Source organism: Cetorhinus maximus, chromosome 7 (genome assembly GCF_964194155.1).
Source record: "Cetorhinus maximus chromosome 7, sCetMax3.hap1.1, whole genome shotgun sequence".
Classification (NCBI taxonomy): domain Eukaryota; kingdom Metazoa; phylum Chordata; class Chondrichthyes; order Lamniformes; family Cetorhinidae; genus Cetorhinus; species Cetorhinus maximus.
The window spans coordinates 38,519,289-38,536,173 of NC_135885.1; the positions used below are offsets into that span (position 1 = coordinate 38,519,289).

General features: G+C 42.9%; 1 protein-coding gene across 2 annotated transcripts in view; it reads right to left on the reverse strand.

Moving 5' to 3' along the window:
* b3glcta (beta 3-glucosyltransferase a) overlaps positions 1 to 16,885 on the reverse strand; it is a 233,346-nt gene that overhangs the window by 95,421 nt on the left and 121,040 nt on the right. For both annotated transcript variants that reach the window (XM_078545355.1, XM_078545354.1), the window contains exons 10-11: positions 7,022 to 7,091; positions 1,281 to 1,394 (exon numbers count right to left, since the gene is read on the reverse strand). In XM_078545355.1, coding sequence (XP_078401481.1) covers positions 1,281 to 1,394; positions 7,022 to 7,091 — 184 coding nt within the window. The remainder of the gene's footprint in view (positions 1 to 1,280; positions 1,395 to 7,021; positions 7,092 to 16,885) is intronic.

Consider the following 16,885-nt stretch of genomic DNA (forward strand, 5'->3'; position numbering starts at 1 on the left):
AAACACAATATTTCAGCTGAAGCCTAACCACTGCTTCTTAACTTGCTTGCTTCTTTATTCTAAGTTTCCATTCATAAAGTAAAGATCCTTTAAGCTTTTAAAGTCTTCTCAACATGTCCTGCCACATTCAAAACTTTGTGTACATGCACTGCCAGGTCTCTCTGTCCCTGCATCCCCTTTAAAGTTGTACTGTTTAATTTACTATTGCCTCTCCTCATTCTTCCCACCAAAATGTTTCACTTCACACTTCTGTTAAATTTCATCTACCATGGGTCTTCCTATTTCACCAGCCTGTCTACTACCTATTAGCTACATTTCTGAATTTTGCAGCTATGAAATTATGCCCTCTATACTCAACTCCAGCTCATTAATATATAAGAGGGACAGTGGTCCTAATACTGATCCCTGGGGAACACCACTGTAGATTTACTGCCCTCTACTATACAAAACACTCTTTACCACTGCTCTCTTCTTCCAGTCCCCTAACCACACAGCCACTGTCCTTTTAATCTTACTTTAATTTTGCTTACAATAAATAATATTTTAAAACTTTGAACTGGAGGCGTAAATACCTTTATATGGTTCTATTTGTATATTCGTACTGAGTCAGCTAATTTAAAGTAACTTTTGATAAATTACTAAAACAGTTTTTCCAAGCCGTTGTTTAGATCTAGGAAGGAGTTGGCGAGAGGGCTTCATCTCTACCTAAATAATCTATACCGAAGATCTATACAGTACCATCTGGCAAAATAGTTTTCAATGTGAAAATTTCAATGGAAGATAGTTACATAACCTCTAGGGTATTTTCAGAATAGGAAAATAAGGATTTGGTGCCACAGTGCAATAATACTCAGCAGGCATGAGTGGTAGAGCTTGGCTTAACACATTAGGTTTTGACCTTGCAGCAGCATATGTAATTTAGTCTCTGGCAGGATAACATTTGTTTTCACATGCTTGTCACTGAATACGCTCTTATAATTTCTATGTAGGTTTATTGCATCAAAAAAGGGCTTCTGTTCAAAACTCATTGAATCAATAATGACTTAGTGCAAATCTATCCAGCAATTATAGATAATGAAGTAGTCCAACAAATAAAAATACGTCTCCGCCACCTGCAAAAAGGGTGCCATCATAAGGGATATTTCAAAGCTTTCTGATCACTAACAAATTGAAAAGGACCAAAAGATGCAAACCTTTGGTGTATACTTAAAAATACTGATTATGGAACTTCAAAAGCTATGTTGAGTATTAGCAACACAATTATCTGTTCAGCAACTCACCTCTTTCAGTGTTCGGTATTCCTAAGTACAGGGTTGGAATGGAGCTATCTGCATGATCACTATAGTACTCAATTAGAGCTGCTTGCTTTTCCCAAGTTTTCTTCACAATGGGTACTGCAAGGTAATGGAATAGAGTGTTTAGAAATGCTGTAAGGAGAAATTGAATATATACATGAAAGCAAAATGATCAACACCATCATTTGGTTATATTTCCAGAAAGCTACTAAATTCAGTTAACTTTGCAGCCCAGCTCCTGAACTAAACCCAGTATCCATGTTGTGACAATGACAAAAAAAATGAGAAACAGTCTATCATACAATTCAGTTGCTACCAAAAACCCTTTAAAGCTATCGAGAACTTTATTTGTGACCAGCTGAAACACATTTAAGATATCAGACAGGTCAGCTACCAAATGTGCATCAAAAAGATAATTCTGTATCATTTCCTTTCACACAAATGAAAAAAGTTGTCTCAATTTAGATTTTTGGGACAGTCTGGGTGTCGACTGAAATTGAATGCAGAAAGGCGGCATTATAATTGCCCTTGACATTCAATGACATTACCATCACTGAATCCCCCACTATCAACATCCTGGGGGTTACCATTGACCAGAAACTGAACTGGACTAGCCATATAAATACTGTGGCTACATGAGCAGGTCAGAGGCTTGGAATCCTGCGCGAGTAATTCACCTCCTGACTCCCCAAAGCCTCTCCACCATCTACAAGGCACAAGTCAGGAATGCGATGGAATAATCTTCACTTGCCTGGATGGGTGCAGCTCCAAACAACACTCAAGAAGCTCGACACCATCCAGGACAAAGCAGCCTGTTTGATTGGCACCCCGTCCACAAACATTCACTCCCTCCACCACCGATGCACAGTGGCAGCAGTGTACACCATCCACAAGATGCACTGCAGGAACTCACCAAGACTCCTTAGACAGCACCTTCCAAACCCACGACCACTACCAGCTAGAAGGATAAGGGCAGCAAACACATGGGAACATCACCATCTGGAAGTTCACCTCCAAGCCACTCACCATTCTGACTTCGAAATATATTGCCGTTCCTTCACTGTTGCCGGGTCAAAATCCTGGAACTCCCTTCCTAACAGCACTGTGGGTGCACCTACAGCACATGGACTGCAGCGGTTCAAGGCGGCAGCTCACCACCACCTTCTCAAGGGCAATTAGAAATGGGCAATAAATGCTGGCCGATGTCCCATGAATGAATGAAAATAATTGTAACTGGAGGACACATTTAAAAAACAAGTTTTTTCATCTGCTTAGAATTCCTGTTGAACAGACAACTATAGCAGTTTTCACAAAACGCTAACCAGAACCAATTAAACTGGTAAGCCATGATCTTAGCTTTTTCAAGCAATGGGCCAGATCCAATGGTCATGTCAATAGTTTGCTGCGGAGTCAGACAGAATAATAATTAATTACCACATTTAACTCCAAATCTGTTTTGCATCTTTGCAGCCTTCAGTTAACACCATTCCATCTCCTTCATTTCTTCCTCTCTTTTCCGTTTCTTCAATCACTTTTTTTCCTTTCTCTCTTCTCTTCCTTCTTTGTTGCTCTCTTTAGTCACGCTGCTTTGTCATAGCAAGTGGGCCTGAGAGAGAACAGTGTCGGAGACACAGGGCCAAATTTTCCCCACTGAGGCAGAAATCGGTAGACGGATTCAATTCCGGGTAGGACTGTCTGGCGCCTCCTCTGCTTCAAGGTATTGTTGCAGTACCTGAGGTGACCCAGCACTATTGCCTCTCTCTTCCCCTCACCTCCCCTCCCGCCCTGGATATAGGACCAGCACTTTGAACAGTGATGTCCAGGTGACTTTAATAGTTTGGGCTAACTTTGAATAAAGTTTCCTCCTTCAGTACGCCCTTCAACAACATTCATGACCCCTTGCCAAGTACGAGCTTCCAAAGTACTTCACTGCAGCATTCGGAACAACGAATTAGAGTATGAACACTTTTTCCACTATAGATACTAGCTTCTCCGACTTTTCTCCATGAACTCATATGTGAAATAAGCCCCGCCCTCATTCCCATGCAGACGAAACATGCAGAGCCAAAAATGCCAGTGGGACTTCCACATCCCGGTCCTGCCGCCATTCGTTTCAGCCTGCCTCCAGATGGAGGCATGAAAAGTCAGGGCGCTCAGTCTAACCACTTGTTAATTCATCTACAACATTATGATATACAACAATTTTATATAGCTCAGCTGCTAGCTTTCTTGCCTGTGTCATAAAGTTGTGGGTTCAAGTCCTACTCCAGGATTTGAGCACAAAATTTAAGGCCAACATTCCAATACGGTACTGAGGAAGTGCTGCACTGTCAAACGTGCATTCTTACAGATGAGAGATTAAACCGAGGCCATGTCTGCCCTATCAGGTGGATGTAAACGATTCCATGGAAATATTTCGAAGCAAAGCAGGGGAATTATCCCCGGTACCTTGGCTAGTATTTACCCCTCAATCAGCATCATAAAATCAGATTATCTGGTCATTATTATATTGCTGTTTGTGGAAGCTTGCTGTGTGAAAATTGGTTGCCTTGTTTCCTACACTACAACAGTGACTACAATTCAAAAGAGCTTCATTGGTTGTAAAGTGTTTTGGGATATCCTGCAGATACGTGCTACACAAATGCAAATCTTTCTTTCTTTCAACTAGAGATCAAAGTCCAAATCTAATCCTGATCACACAAAATCATCAGCAATATTTAAAAATGAGAGGTCCCAGAAAACTCAGTTTAGTTCCCCTCCAAGTCACTCACCATCCTGACTTGGAAATACATCGCCGTTCCTTCACTGTCGCTGGGTCAAAATCTTGGAACTCCATCCCTAACAGCACTGTAGGAGTACCTACACCACATGGACTGCAGCAGTTCAAGAAGACAGCTCACACCACCTTCTCAAGGGCAGTTAGGGTTGGGCAATATACGCTGTCCTAGCCAGCGATGCCCGCATCCCATGAATAAATTTTTAAAAATCAAGAATTTAAAGGGAAACTCTAAAGTGAAAAAAATCATGCACTAGATTAAATGAATTAGAAGCCTTGAAATGTGATAAAAAGACCAGCAAAGATCTTCTGTAACATGTTTCAAAGAATAACACCAAAAAAATTACTTTTCAAAAATTAAAATCTTATCAAAGAATCTGCAAAATCTAGCATCATTAAGACTTTGAATTTCTTGTTAAAATAGTTATATAATGATAATTACTAAGAAATGCAACCATATGGTATATGTATGAAACTTGGCAGGGGGTGACAGTGGACAGATCTGAAGCACCTTATAAATCTTTTAACACATTCATTCACATTTTGTATTATATATTTTTCTATTACTTAGCGGCTGCTTGAAAGTATTGTTAGGAAATAGAGACAGTTTAAGTAAATTATATTGGTATTTGTGTGTGTTAGGAATGAGTTTTAGCTTTAAAGTTTAAGTTTGATTTGTACTTCTGTACCTGTGCGTTGAGGAAAGGTCAAATTTAGTTTTAGTTTCACTTTAAAAGGTACTTGCATTTCTAATAAGAGTTTTAGGACTGTTAGCTAAGTTAAGCAAATAAGAGTAGAAAAAAGTGCTGTTGCCTAGCAACAGGGGTCCAGAGAGACAGGTCCCTCCCATAGACATACACACAAGAGAAAGATTAGTTTGATTTTGGAAGCTGTTTGAGTTCAGTTGGTTTTAAAAGTAGCTGCCAGGAGAGGCTGAAGCAAAGGGGAAGGTTAGCCAATCTCAAGCTAAAGAAAATACCCCAAAATCCAGGGGAGTGGAACAGGAGAAGGTCCCAAACAGACCTTCTAGTCAAAGGAAAGACAGGCAACTAGAAAAAATCCTGTTAATGAAGTTAAGAGTGAGGGGCAGAGAGAAAGGCTCCAAGATTCAGATTTAAAGAGTCAAAAGCTGCAGAAAGCAGGTTTAAAGTGAGAACAGCTTGCAAGAGGTAAGAAGGTCCAACGAGACAGCTGTAGGTCTGTAACTCTTTGCTATGGGCATGTGAAGCAGTGTGTACTGTTGACGGCTGAGTCAGTGAGGGAGAGTGCATGGAAGACAGCTTGAATGCATGTGGAGACCCAGGGGAGAGGAACATCGGAAGGAGAGTTCAAAACCCTGGAGCTGAACCCTTGTGGAAGGCATCTGAGAGAAAGCGTCGATTTGGGAGAAAATTCCAAGGCGAGGTCTTGGAGAGTGGAGATTGGAAACTCTCGTGTGAAAGACGGAGTGCAGTGAGACCGGTTAACTCATGGTGTGATAAGCCTCTGGGGGGAGCTGAGGAGAGATGCATAGCATCTGGTTGAGGTGGCATCTGTTCTTGGGGGAGAATTTTCGGCTCGGCAAGTGGGGGTGACATCGGGCCTGTGTCCCGACGTCACCACACGTCATTTAGGTTTTCAGTGCGGCGGGCGTGCAGCCGATTCAGCTGCACACCCGCTGAACTGTCAAAGGCCTGTTAAGGCCATTAATTAACCCTTCTGAGAAAGCTGCCCATCCAAGCTTAAGGTTGGCGGGCAGGTGAAGAGCACAGGCGGCCTTCGCATTTTTCATGGAACCTCATCCACAGGTGGGATGAGGTTTCATGAAGGGTTTATAAACTAAATAAATGTTTCCATTAAAGTTCATTGACATGTCCCAGCTCATGTGACACTGTCACATGAGGGGACATATCTTAAATTTTTTTTTTCTTCATTAAAATTTTTAAAACTTATCTCCCTGAGGCACCTCTGTGCCTGAGGGAGATTTTTTGTGCACTTTCACGCTCATGCGCGACAAAAGCACACTCCCAACTCAGGGAACCCACACCCCCCGCCCGCTTCCAGGTGAGCGTCACACTAGGCGGGCCTTAATTGGCCCACCCACGTAAAATTGCAGCATGGACCCGATCGGGGGCGCCGATTGGGTAGGCGTCCGTCTGCGCCCGCACAGCCCCCTCGATGGGGTAAAATTCAGGTGTTGGTTTCAGAGTGTTGTGTGTCTGCCCACAGGTTGCCAATTTGGTTACATGGACTGTGTACTTACTGTGAACATTAGCGTATAAGATAGCTTTTGTAACTTGTGTTGTCCTTACAAATCTGTATTATCTGTAAAAATATAGTTGTGGATGAAGGAATATTGTAATATAATTAATCTTTTCTTGTGTAATAAATGTTTTATGTTTTTGTTAAAAGTTCATTAGCTGACTCCGGTGACAATGGTCAGTAGCCCCTCTCCATGTATCTAAAAAAGCAAATTAAAAGTTGGGATCTATCAAGCTGGGTTCCACTCTGGGATCAGGCTTGTCCAAGGGTAACCTCAGCTGGGGATCATAACAGTGCACAGTATGTGGATTCAATGGCAATTTTCAAAAGGGAATTGAATATATACTTGGAAAAGAAAGCATTGCAGTGTTATGGGAGAACAGTGCGAGTATGGAACTAACTGGATAGCTCTTTCAAAGAGTGGCATGGGATTGATGAGAGGAAGACATTCTCCGTGCTGTACGATAATATGAAAACTAGAAGAATTCTCACTTAAAGGCAAAGTCATAAAATGCTATTAAATATAACAACGTTTAAATTTTCTTTCAGATCTCCCCAAAATAATTAACTAGACTATTGTACAATCCCAATATAAAGAGATACTAGATGTAGTGCTAAGCAGAAGTACATGCTGTACAGGATCTGGCTTTTGGTACCGCAAAATGTAAATATACTATCTTTCAAACACTGTATATCAGCAGTTACTTACTTCTTTCCTGGTGGAATTTTTTGCAGGTTTTTACAGCAAAAAAGAGGTTTCTCTTCTCTACTGCTTTTCCCTGTAAAATGATACATCAAAAATAACTTTCAGTGTAAGCATTCACAACAAATTATAAAACCAATGTAAACTTCAAACTTCAAAATTGTATGAAATCTAAATTAAAACAAATGCAAGTGTGAGATTGGCTTAGTGAGAGTCTTGCTTCCATGACAGAAGGTTGTGATTTTAAGCCCCATTCCAAGAGCTGCTAACACTTCTATGCAGTATTGAGGGGGTGCGGCACTACTGGATGCACTATCTTTCAGATGAAATTAACTGAGGTCCCGCCTGCCTGCTCATTTGGAAATAAATGATCCATTCAAACTATTCGAGGAACAGCAGATAAGTTCTTCTAGCCAATATTTATCCTTTAGCCAACACCAACAAAATCAGCTCACATAGTCATTAAACATAATTCTGTTTAAATGTGTTCTTAGTTAGTGATGTCATTGAAAACTGCATGAATGAGCTTGGCAGAAAATTAAATTTGTATGGAAAATCCTTTTAAGTAATTTTTTCTGCCTAGTTCAAAAGAGACCTATACAATCATCTGTATTAAACTAATACTGCTGGATGGTTCACAGTAAGGTGTGTCAGAAAACAACTAAACAATTGTTTCTCTGAATCCAAAATGCTCTTGATTTGTGTCACAGCTTTTCTTTTAAAATGTCATTTGTTTCAGTTTACCCTGAGTATAAACTGAAAACTGTCATTTTTAAACTTTCAGCTTCAAAACTGGATTTTCTATTGGGTAAAAGCAATGAATTATGACTGGTAGCAACGAGCTGTCATTATGAGACATTGGCCGGGATTTTCCATGCCCACCGGCGTCAGGCGTGTTCGGCGGTGTGAGCGGACAATATGGCACAATCAGTTTCAGCACAGTGTCAAACCAGTTTGTGATCGTGTGCTCAGCCCACAGGCCGTGCTTCCTGCAAACGGACATCGGGAACCTTATTGTTATACATCAGCATATCATTATAAGGCCAGCCCACCGGACTCGTTCCCACACCCCCCCCCAGCTGGATTGTTCTCCCACGTCGGCAGGAAAACACGCCGTGTTTCACAACAGCATATAGGCGACGTGCACCTGGTGGGCTGCACTTCTCTTGGGACTTCAAGGTTTGTTTGCCTATCTTGCCTCGGTCAACACTCACAGTCATCAGTGCCAGGCTTCACAGACAGTGTCACATCACTTTTAGAGGGGCTCACGGGTAGGTCTCTACCTACCAGATCAACCATATATGGGTGGCTTTTCAATGGCTGCAGGACAAGGTCTTGCTTGGGGAAGTGGCCTCAGGCAAGGGAAGAGGCTGCAGGATGAGGGCTGTATTGGGGAAGGAGGGCATCCCAGGTTATGTGCGGGGGCACATTTTGATCTGTGCAAGTGACCTCAAGATGGTGAGAGCTAAGGAGGCAGTCTCTAGAGGAGATGAGGCCAGATGGACATGTGAGAGTATGTGTGTGAGAATGGATGGTGATGTCCCTTGAGCTGGCAGTGAGTGAGATGCCAATGAATGTATGATGGGCTTGAGTGTGTGAGTTTAGAGTGATGAGATGGATGCCATACCCTGGTTGCACGGATGAGATCATTCATCCTCTATCTGCATTGGATGGCCAACCTCTTAGGTGCAGCATTGGCACTGATCACCACTGCCTCTGCCTGCCATGCTGGATTGGTGATGCCACTGCCCATCCTGCGGCCAGAGCGGGAGTAGAGGATATCACAGTAGGCCTCCACAGCGTCCAAATGACATTCCAGTGACGCATCATTAAACCCGGGGGCTGCAGTCTTTTTGCCTTTCATGGACATCTTCCCTGCAGTAGTCATGGGCTGGAAGCACTGAGATGTGAGCATGTGGCTGGACTTTAAATATGGCGCTTGGCATGATGAAGTGGCGAGGTGATGGCAGGCAGGCAACTGAGAGCCCACCCGCCATTGAAACGGTGTGTTTCCCGGGAACGCATAAATAATGTGGCAGGTTTGGGACGATGCGGCATGAAAACCTGCCATTGTGGTAATTTACTATAATAGGAAATAAATCCTCATTTTAAATATGTAGATTTATTATTGCTAGTGGTACTTTAATGTCCTAAGTTATGTGAGTGGAAAGGGGCAGATGACTATTGGCACTATTAAAATACAGGGCAGGTGACAAAACTGACAACATAGCACACACCTGCTTTTTGTGGGAATCTCCATATTTCATTACTTCTTATTAAAGATTCTTACAATCTCTATTCTCGTTTGAACCCTTTGTTTCCACACTTGCAATTCCAAAACAATTAAGTTACTTTGGTATTTTGAAGACAGGCCATGTTTGCTTTCACAATCTTCTTTTCTCCAATGAAAATAAGACCAGTTCCACGGGTCTGCCCTCACAACTTAGTGCCGATATGTTAGAACCATCCTTGCTGCTCTTTTCTCAACCCTCTATTTACACATGCAAGACCTTGCAAAGGTAGGACATAAAATGTGGCTTTATCAATGGGCTCTACATTATATGCTTTGAGTAATAATTGACATTTGATTCACTCTATTGATAACATACCACATTGAATGGCAACTTTCCATAAGGGAGCAATAATCATACTTAATTCATTTTCTTTTGCCACCCTCATAAAAAGAAATATATTTGTCACCTTATCTTTTATACATCACCCCCAACTCCATGAGCCCTTATCTTATATATGAACCTTTTGTGTGGCACCTTATCGAATGCCTTTTGGAAATCCAGGTATACTACATCTACTGGTTCCCCTTTATCTACTCTTCCAGTTACATCCTCAAAAAACTTTAATAAATTTGTCAAACAGGATTTCCCTTTCGTAAAAGCAAAATACTGTGGATACTGGAAATCTGAAACAAAAACAGAAAATGCTGGAAAAACTCAGCAGGTCTAGCAGCATCTGTGGAGAGTTTTGAGTCCATATGACCCTTCTTCAGGGGGGTCCCTTTCGTAAAACTATGTTGGCTTATTCTACTATGCTTTTCTAAGTGCATTGTTAAGACTTGCTTAATAATAGATTCCAGTACTTTCCGAATGATTAATGTCAAGTTAACTGGCCAACAGTTCCATGTTTTCTCTTTCCTTCCTTTTTTGAATAGTGGTGTTACATTTGCTAACTTCCAATCTGCTGGCACTATTCCAGAATCAACGGAATTTTGGAAAATCATACACAGCGCATCTACTATTTCTGCAGGTAACTCGAGGATGTAGGCCATCAGAACCTGCGATTTGTTGGATTTTAGTTCCTTTAGTTTCTCTAGTACTTTTCCTGATATTAATTACCTTTATTTCCCCACTCTTATTAGTCCCTAGATTACCCTCTATTTCTGGTATGTAACTTGAGCCTTCTATTGTGAAGGCAGACACACAATATTTGTTCAATGTCTGCCATTTCCTCATTCCCAATGAGAATTTCTCCTGTCTCTGTCTCTAAGGGATCAATGTTTACTTTAGCTACTCTCTTCCTTTTCATATACTTGTAAAAGCTCTTACAGTCTGTTTTTATATTCCTGGTTAGTTAACTCTCATTCCATTTTTATTTCATTTTTGTAAATGATTTGGTGGCCCTTTGCTTTTTTTTAAACAACACTCAAAATTGCCACTATTCTTGGCAACATTATAAACCTCTCCTTTTAATCTAATATTACCCTTAAACTCCTTAGAGAGCCACAGATGGATGTTTCTTGCTGAGGATTTGTTTGTCAATGGAAATTATTTCTTTAAATATTTCCATGCGGATCTTTTACTAGGACATCACTAATTAATCCTGCTACATTGCACAATAGTAGATCTAAAATAGATTCATCCCTAGTTGGTTCCAAAGATATTGATCCAGGGAACTGTCACAAAAGTATTCTACAAATTCCCCTTCCAGGGTACCTTTGCTAATTTGATTGATCTAGTTTATTAAAGTCCCCCACAGCAATTCCATTGCCTTTGTCATAAGTGGCAATAATTTCTTGCTTAATGCTCTGTCCAACAATGTAACTACAGTTAGGGGGCCTATATGCAACCCCCACCAGCATTTTCTGGAGACAGCAGTCAGACTGAATGCTAGGAAAGGACAGGACTAATGCCAATGAAGCCACAGATGCTATACAAATAAAACATTCCTTTCTCGAGATAGAGGGCAAGTCATTAAAACACAGGACTCAAATGGTTCATTTTGGAAACACAAGGATGTCCTGCCTCATCTTGCCTTCTTTATGACCAAACACCTCAGAAGCTAGGCAGTAAACAAGCTACCTGGCTTTAGTGGTCAGCAGGGGTAACCAACATGATTATGTGAGATGATTTATACCAGAAAGACTGAATTCTTCTAATAGGTGTCACTCAGATTGATCAGTAGAATAGAGAAGGCTTCTTTGGAAATTAAAGATAAATAAGATGATATTTTTGAAACTCAAGTCCACAGTTTTCATTCCTTAGTTCACCTCTACTACTTTTAGCAGATCTTGTTGTAGGCTTTGGAGTAGATCGAGGAGTTTTTTTTAACATGGAATGTTGTCTCTGTAATGTCAAAACATGGAGGGAGAAATACACAAGTTAAAATTCTACGGCTATACCAGCCAGATAAAGGCTGATAGGAGTATGTCACTCCGATGTAAAAGTTTCCTTGCGATCAAGGGAGGTGAGATTTAATTCAGTTGGTCCAGCCACAGTTGCTGGCATAGAAGAGCAATTTACTCAAAAAGGTTGCAGGGTGACTAAGGTTGGGAACTAAATATTTGAGAGTACCTGGTATTTGGAAAACTAGGCAAAAAAGAAACTGAGTGGTCGAGGTTGGGGTGAGGATGGGTGAGAAACCCTGATAATAAAGGATGCCTAACAGTAGTTACAAAATGGGGTTGTTTAAATCAGGAAATTAGAAGAGCATGTAATGTGTAATGTAATAATAAGGGGGACTATAATCCTCACAAAGACTGGGCATATTAAATTGGTAAAAGCATTTTGGAGTAAAGGATCCTCTGGGGAAGAGTGATCATAATATGAGAGAAATTTATTTTGAGTTTGGGATGATGTGGGTAAGTACAAAACTAGAGTCTTACGTTTAAACAACACCATTTACAAGGATTATGAGGAACAAGTAGGCTAAAGTAGATTGGGAGATTAAATTAAAAGGTATGATGGTAAATAAGCAATGGGAAACATTTCAAAAAGTAATTCATAATTCTCAATGAACATATGCTTGCTTGAGGAATAAAAACTTCCATGGCTAACTGAAGAATTTAAAAATAACTTTAGATTAAAATAAGATTCTAACAATATTGCCAAAAGTAGTGGTAAACCTGAGGAATGGGAGGGTTATAGAAATCAGCAAAGGATGACCAAGAAACTGACAATGAGAGAGAAAATTGAATGAGAGTAAACTAGAAAGAAAGATAAAAACATATTTTAAGAGATTCCACAAGTATGTAAAAAGGAAGACATTAGCAGAAGTAAATGTGGGCTTCTTAGAGGCAAACACAAGAGAAATTATAATTGTGAATAAGGAAATAACAAGAAATGTTAAGCAAATATTTTGTATCTGTCTTCACAGTAAGGAAGACCCAAAAAACATATGGAAATAGCAGAGAACCAATAAGGTAATTAGTATTAGTGAAGAAAAGGTGCTGGGGAAATTAATAGGACTAAAAGTCAACAAATCTGATTACATACATCCTAGGATTTTAAAAGAGGTAACTGCAGAGATAATGAGGTAGAAAATGTAACCCTGCTATTGAAGAAATGAGGGAGAGAGAAAACAGGGAACTATAAGTCAGTTAGTCAGAGATCAGTAACCGGGAGAATGCTAGAGTCTTTTATTAGGAATGTGGTAACAGGACACTTAGAAAATTAAAATAAGATTAGGCAGAATCAACACAGTTTTGTGAAAAGGAAAGCTGTTTGACACATCTGTGAAGAGTTCTTTTGAGGTATAACTAGCAGAGTAGATAAGGCAGAAGCAAGAAGTCGAAAAGCAGATATGGATTTTCAAAAAGCATTCAAAAAAGCACCATACCAGAGGTTGTTCCACAAGACTAGGGCCCGGATTTTCCGTGAAATGCACTTTAGCAGGCGTAAAAAAAGTGTTCCACCCACCAGCCTCAATGGCGGGTTTTCGTGCTTCAGGCTGTATTACATATTCATCTACGGCGAGCACGCCGTTTTGCTGGTGGGTGGCATCTGATTCACCCACCCTGCTGTGACCTCAGTGCTGCCTAACTCTGGGTGCCTTATTTAAACAGTGCCCCTGCACAGCATTCACACTCTCTGCAGCCTAGGACACCTCCAGTGAAGACATGGCTTCCAAAGGCAGAAAGCATGCTGCGTCCAGCCACGATGTTCTCTGCCGCCACTCTGGCCGCAGGACTTCCACCAAGGTGACCAATCCTGCTTGGGAAGCGGTGGTCAGTGCAACCAGCCTGCAGGACAGGTCAGCAACCCAGTGCAGGAAGAGGAAAATCAATCTCCTCTGTTCCATCAGGATAAGTCAACCATCTCATCATTCTCAACTCTCACACTCACAAGCCCATCACATATTCACAAGGATCTCACTCTCTGCTACCTCAAAGGACATCAGCACTCACTCTCACACAGCCTGACATTGCCATCTGGTCTCATCTCCTCTGGAAGTTTGCATCCTAATCCTGTCCATGGCACCACGTGCCACCCACACATACCAGGCATCCTTATAATCTGCCCTCGCATGTGTCTTGCTCACACTTTCTCCATCTGTTTTCATGCAGGACAAGCTGGCTCACAATAAGGAGGAGAGGTTCCAGACTGGGGGTGGAGTTCTTGAGGTCAAGGTTCTCCAGGACTTCAAGAACAGAGCCATAGAGCTGGCTGCAGAGGACTGGAACTGGTTGTCTGATGGATGTTGCAATGCAGGCTTCCTCACTTGGGCGTGCGCCCCCGACCTCACCATCAGACAACCATACTGTGAGTGATTTCTCCCATTTCAGAGTCACCTGCCATGCACTAATAGTCTCTCCTTTCTCTGGAAAGCTGCTGAGGGCATCTACGAGCCAGACAATCAATTCCAGCCCCAACGACACCTTGGATGAGAAACCTGAGGACAGCATCTTTGAAGATCCATCACAGCACTCACCCACACCCTCCACTAGCGCAGACACACAAAGCTTGGTGGCACCTAGCTATAGATTAGTCTCAGGGTCACAATCTGGTGAGCACAGCGCACCATCTGGTCCACAGCAGGCGGAGGCAGGGACATCAGGGGTTGCCAGCACTCAGAGGACTGCTGGAAGCCACAATTCTGCTGAGTCCAAGTCCAATGACAAGCCTCTGGACTCAGTCTTAAATCAGTTGCTAGGGTTGCAAAGACAACCACAGGAACATCAGGAAGGTATCCTTATAATCTGCCCTCACATGTGTGCCTTGCTCAAACTCTCTCCAGCTGTTTTCATGCAGGACAAGCTGGCTCACAATAAAGAGGTCCCAGACTGGGGTTGGAGTTCCTGAGGTCAAGGTTCTCAAGGACTTCAAGAACAGAGCCATAGAGCTGGCTGCAGAGGACTGCAACTGGTTGTCTGATGGATGTTGCAGTGCAGGTTCCTCACATTGCAACGCATGATGGAGGAGTCCGTCCACCTTTAGTTTGAGGTGATAGCGCTAGCATGCCAACGCACTGAGGTCCATAATGGTAGGGACGGCAGCTGCCATGGAGAGGTTGGTCCAGGACATCGGTCTTGCACTGCTGCAGGAGCTGCACTCCATCACTATAGCCATTGGTGGCATCTATCAGTGTCAATTCGAGGGCTGTGGGGCACCTTGATCGCACTCCAGCTGCCCTTTCTCCTCAAGGAGTCAGCCAGGGGCCCTAGGACACCCATAGGGAGGACGACCAGCAGCTCGACATCCTGGGACCATCCACCCAGGTGACTCCGGGAGTGCCTGTGCGATTGAAATTCCCTCTTCCTGTGATGCATCAGCTCCAGCTCAACTGGCCAGGGAGGGTGCACCTGTCCCACAGCAAGACACCCAAAGCAGGCCAGGGCCCTCCAGAGGACGCCCGCCAAGGTCATCACAGGCAACAGGGTGTAGCAGGTAGCAGGCTACTTCCATCTCCGCTGTGCATGTCGGGGGAGCACCAAAACATAGCGGCAGGATAAGGAAAGTGAAAAAGATGTAGTTGCACAACATTGGCATGGGTGTTAACCACATGTATATAATGTTCACAAATGTAAACGGACTCACAATCATTTCATATCTCCTCTCATTTATGCCTCCTTCTTATGATGAGCTGTGTTACTGTCAATCACGTGTGATACCTTGGTTCCTACACCCACCTATGACAACTGTTTCTATCCTAGGCCTCTCTTCTGTGCAGTATGCAACCATCTCACCACAGTGAATGTCCCATTTCACACAATTTCCCATATCAATAATGCTTGCACCTTCATGTTAAGTGTGCTTGTGGAACGAACCTCGTTCCCATGTCCCATAGGTTCCTGTCATGTGCATTCTTGGCTCTGTACGATTGAGGCCTCATCTGCATTCTTGAAAGGCGAAGATGTGGTGCTTAAGGAGATGTGCTCATGCATGGAGAAGGCTCATGTACTGCCCAACTCCATCTGCCCACTCTCTCTTGGCAGGGCTTTGACGATATAAGCTTATATTTTATAAGCTTATGTGTGCTGCCCTCAGCCAAACACATTGCCAACATTCCCAGTGTTAATCTGCTGAGCTCAGCAAAATGTAGGAGCACTTTGCCACCTCAAGGCGATGAAGCAATGGCACATTTGTGTCCAGGCACTCAGACATCCAACCATAAGCATCTCTCACCCTATAGTTGTCTCTATTGTGGGGAGAAGGGTCTCGTCACAAAGTGGGATGCACAGCACTGTGCGTCCCATTGCCTTGACACTCCAAGAGGTTACTGATGCTACTTCCAAATGGTGACTTAGGAGGCCAAAACAACCTTTAGACATGCTCTGGAATTGCACATTGTTGCTTAAGACAATGTGGAGGGGAGCAATGGGATAGGAGTGAGAATGTGATGAAGCAGAACAGTGCTCCTCATTGGCAATGACACATGCCCTTGAGGGCTTTATGTTGTCTGATCATCTTGGACTTCGCAAGGGCCAGGGCTGACCATGAGGGCACACTGGTTGTGTGTAAGAGGAGGCATCTCAATATCAGGCAGCCATGTGTCTGACCTTGTCAAGCTCAGCTGCTCCGCCTCAATTGTTGGGTTAGGGTAAATGCAGTTCAGGATCCCTAACTTAAACTGCCAAATGTCAGTGTCATTCTGGGGAGTGTATCACAACAAGTCATCTCTGAGCAGTGGTATTACATCGGCTGCCTTGTCCTAAGTGTTATGTTTCTGTTTCACCATCGATTTAACACTTCGTGTGTGGCTACATTGGTTCCAATCGATCTCCATGAGGAGCCTTGTCCAGATTGAAGGCATGCAGCCACTAGCTCACTGAGGGTTGTGCAAGTGCCCTTGCGTTTTGTAGGGTGCTGTTCCGACCGGGATGCTAGATGGTGAAGATGCTTCTGATATCTGTTGCCGGGACGCCCTCCTCCAGGTAGCACCTTATCTCAGCGAGGACACATGCCCTCAAGGCTTGCTCATCCTTCACGGCATCAGGGCTACGTAGCATTCTATGCAATGATGCACTGTCATCTGGAAGTTCATGGGTGAAATTAGAGGAGTCGCAATGCTGGTGGTCATGCTAGACCATGATGAGGAGGATCCTCAGTGCATCGCATCATCCTCCTCCTGAAATCTGCTGTCAACGAGGGCCTCACGAGCGCATCTACCTTGTCTGGCCCGTGCAATGGCCTCTTCGCC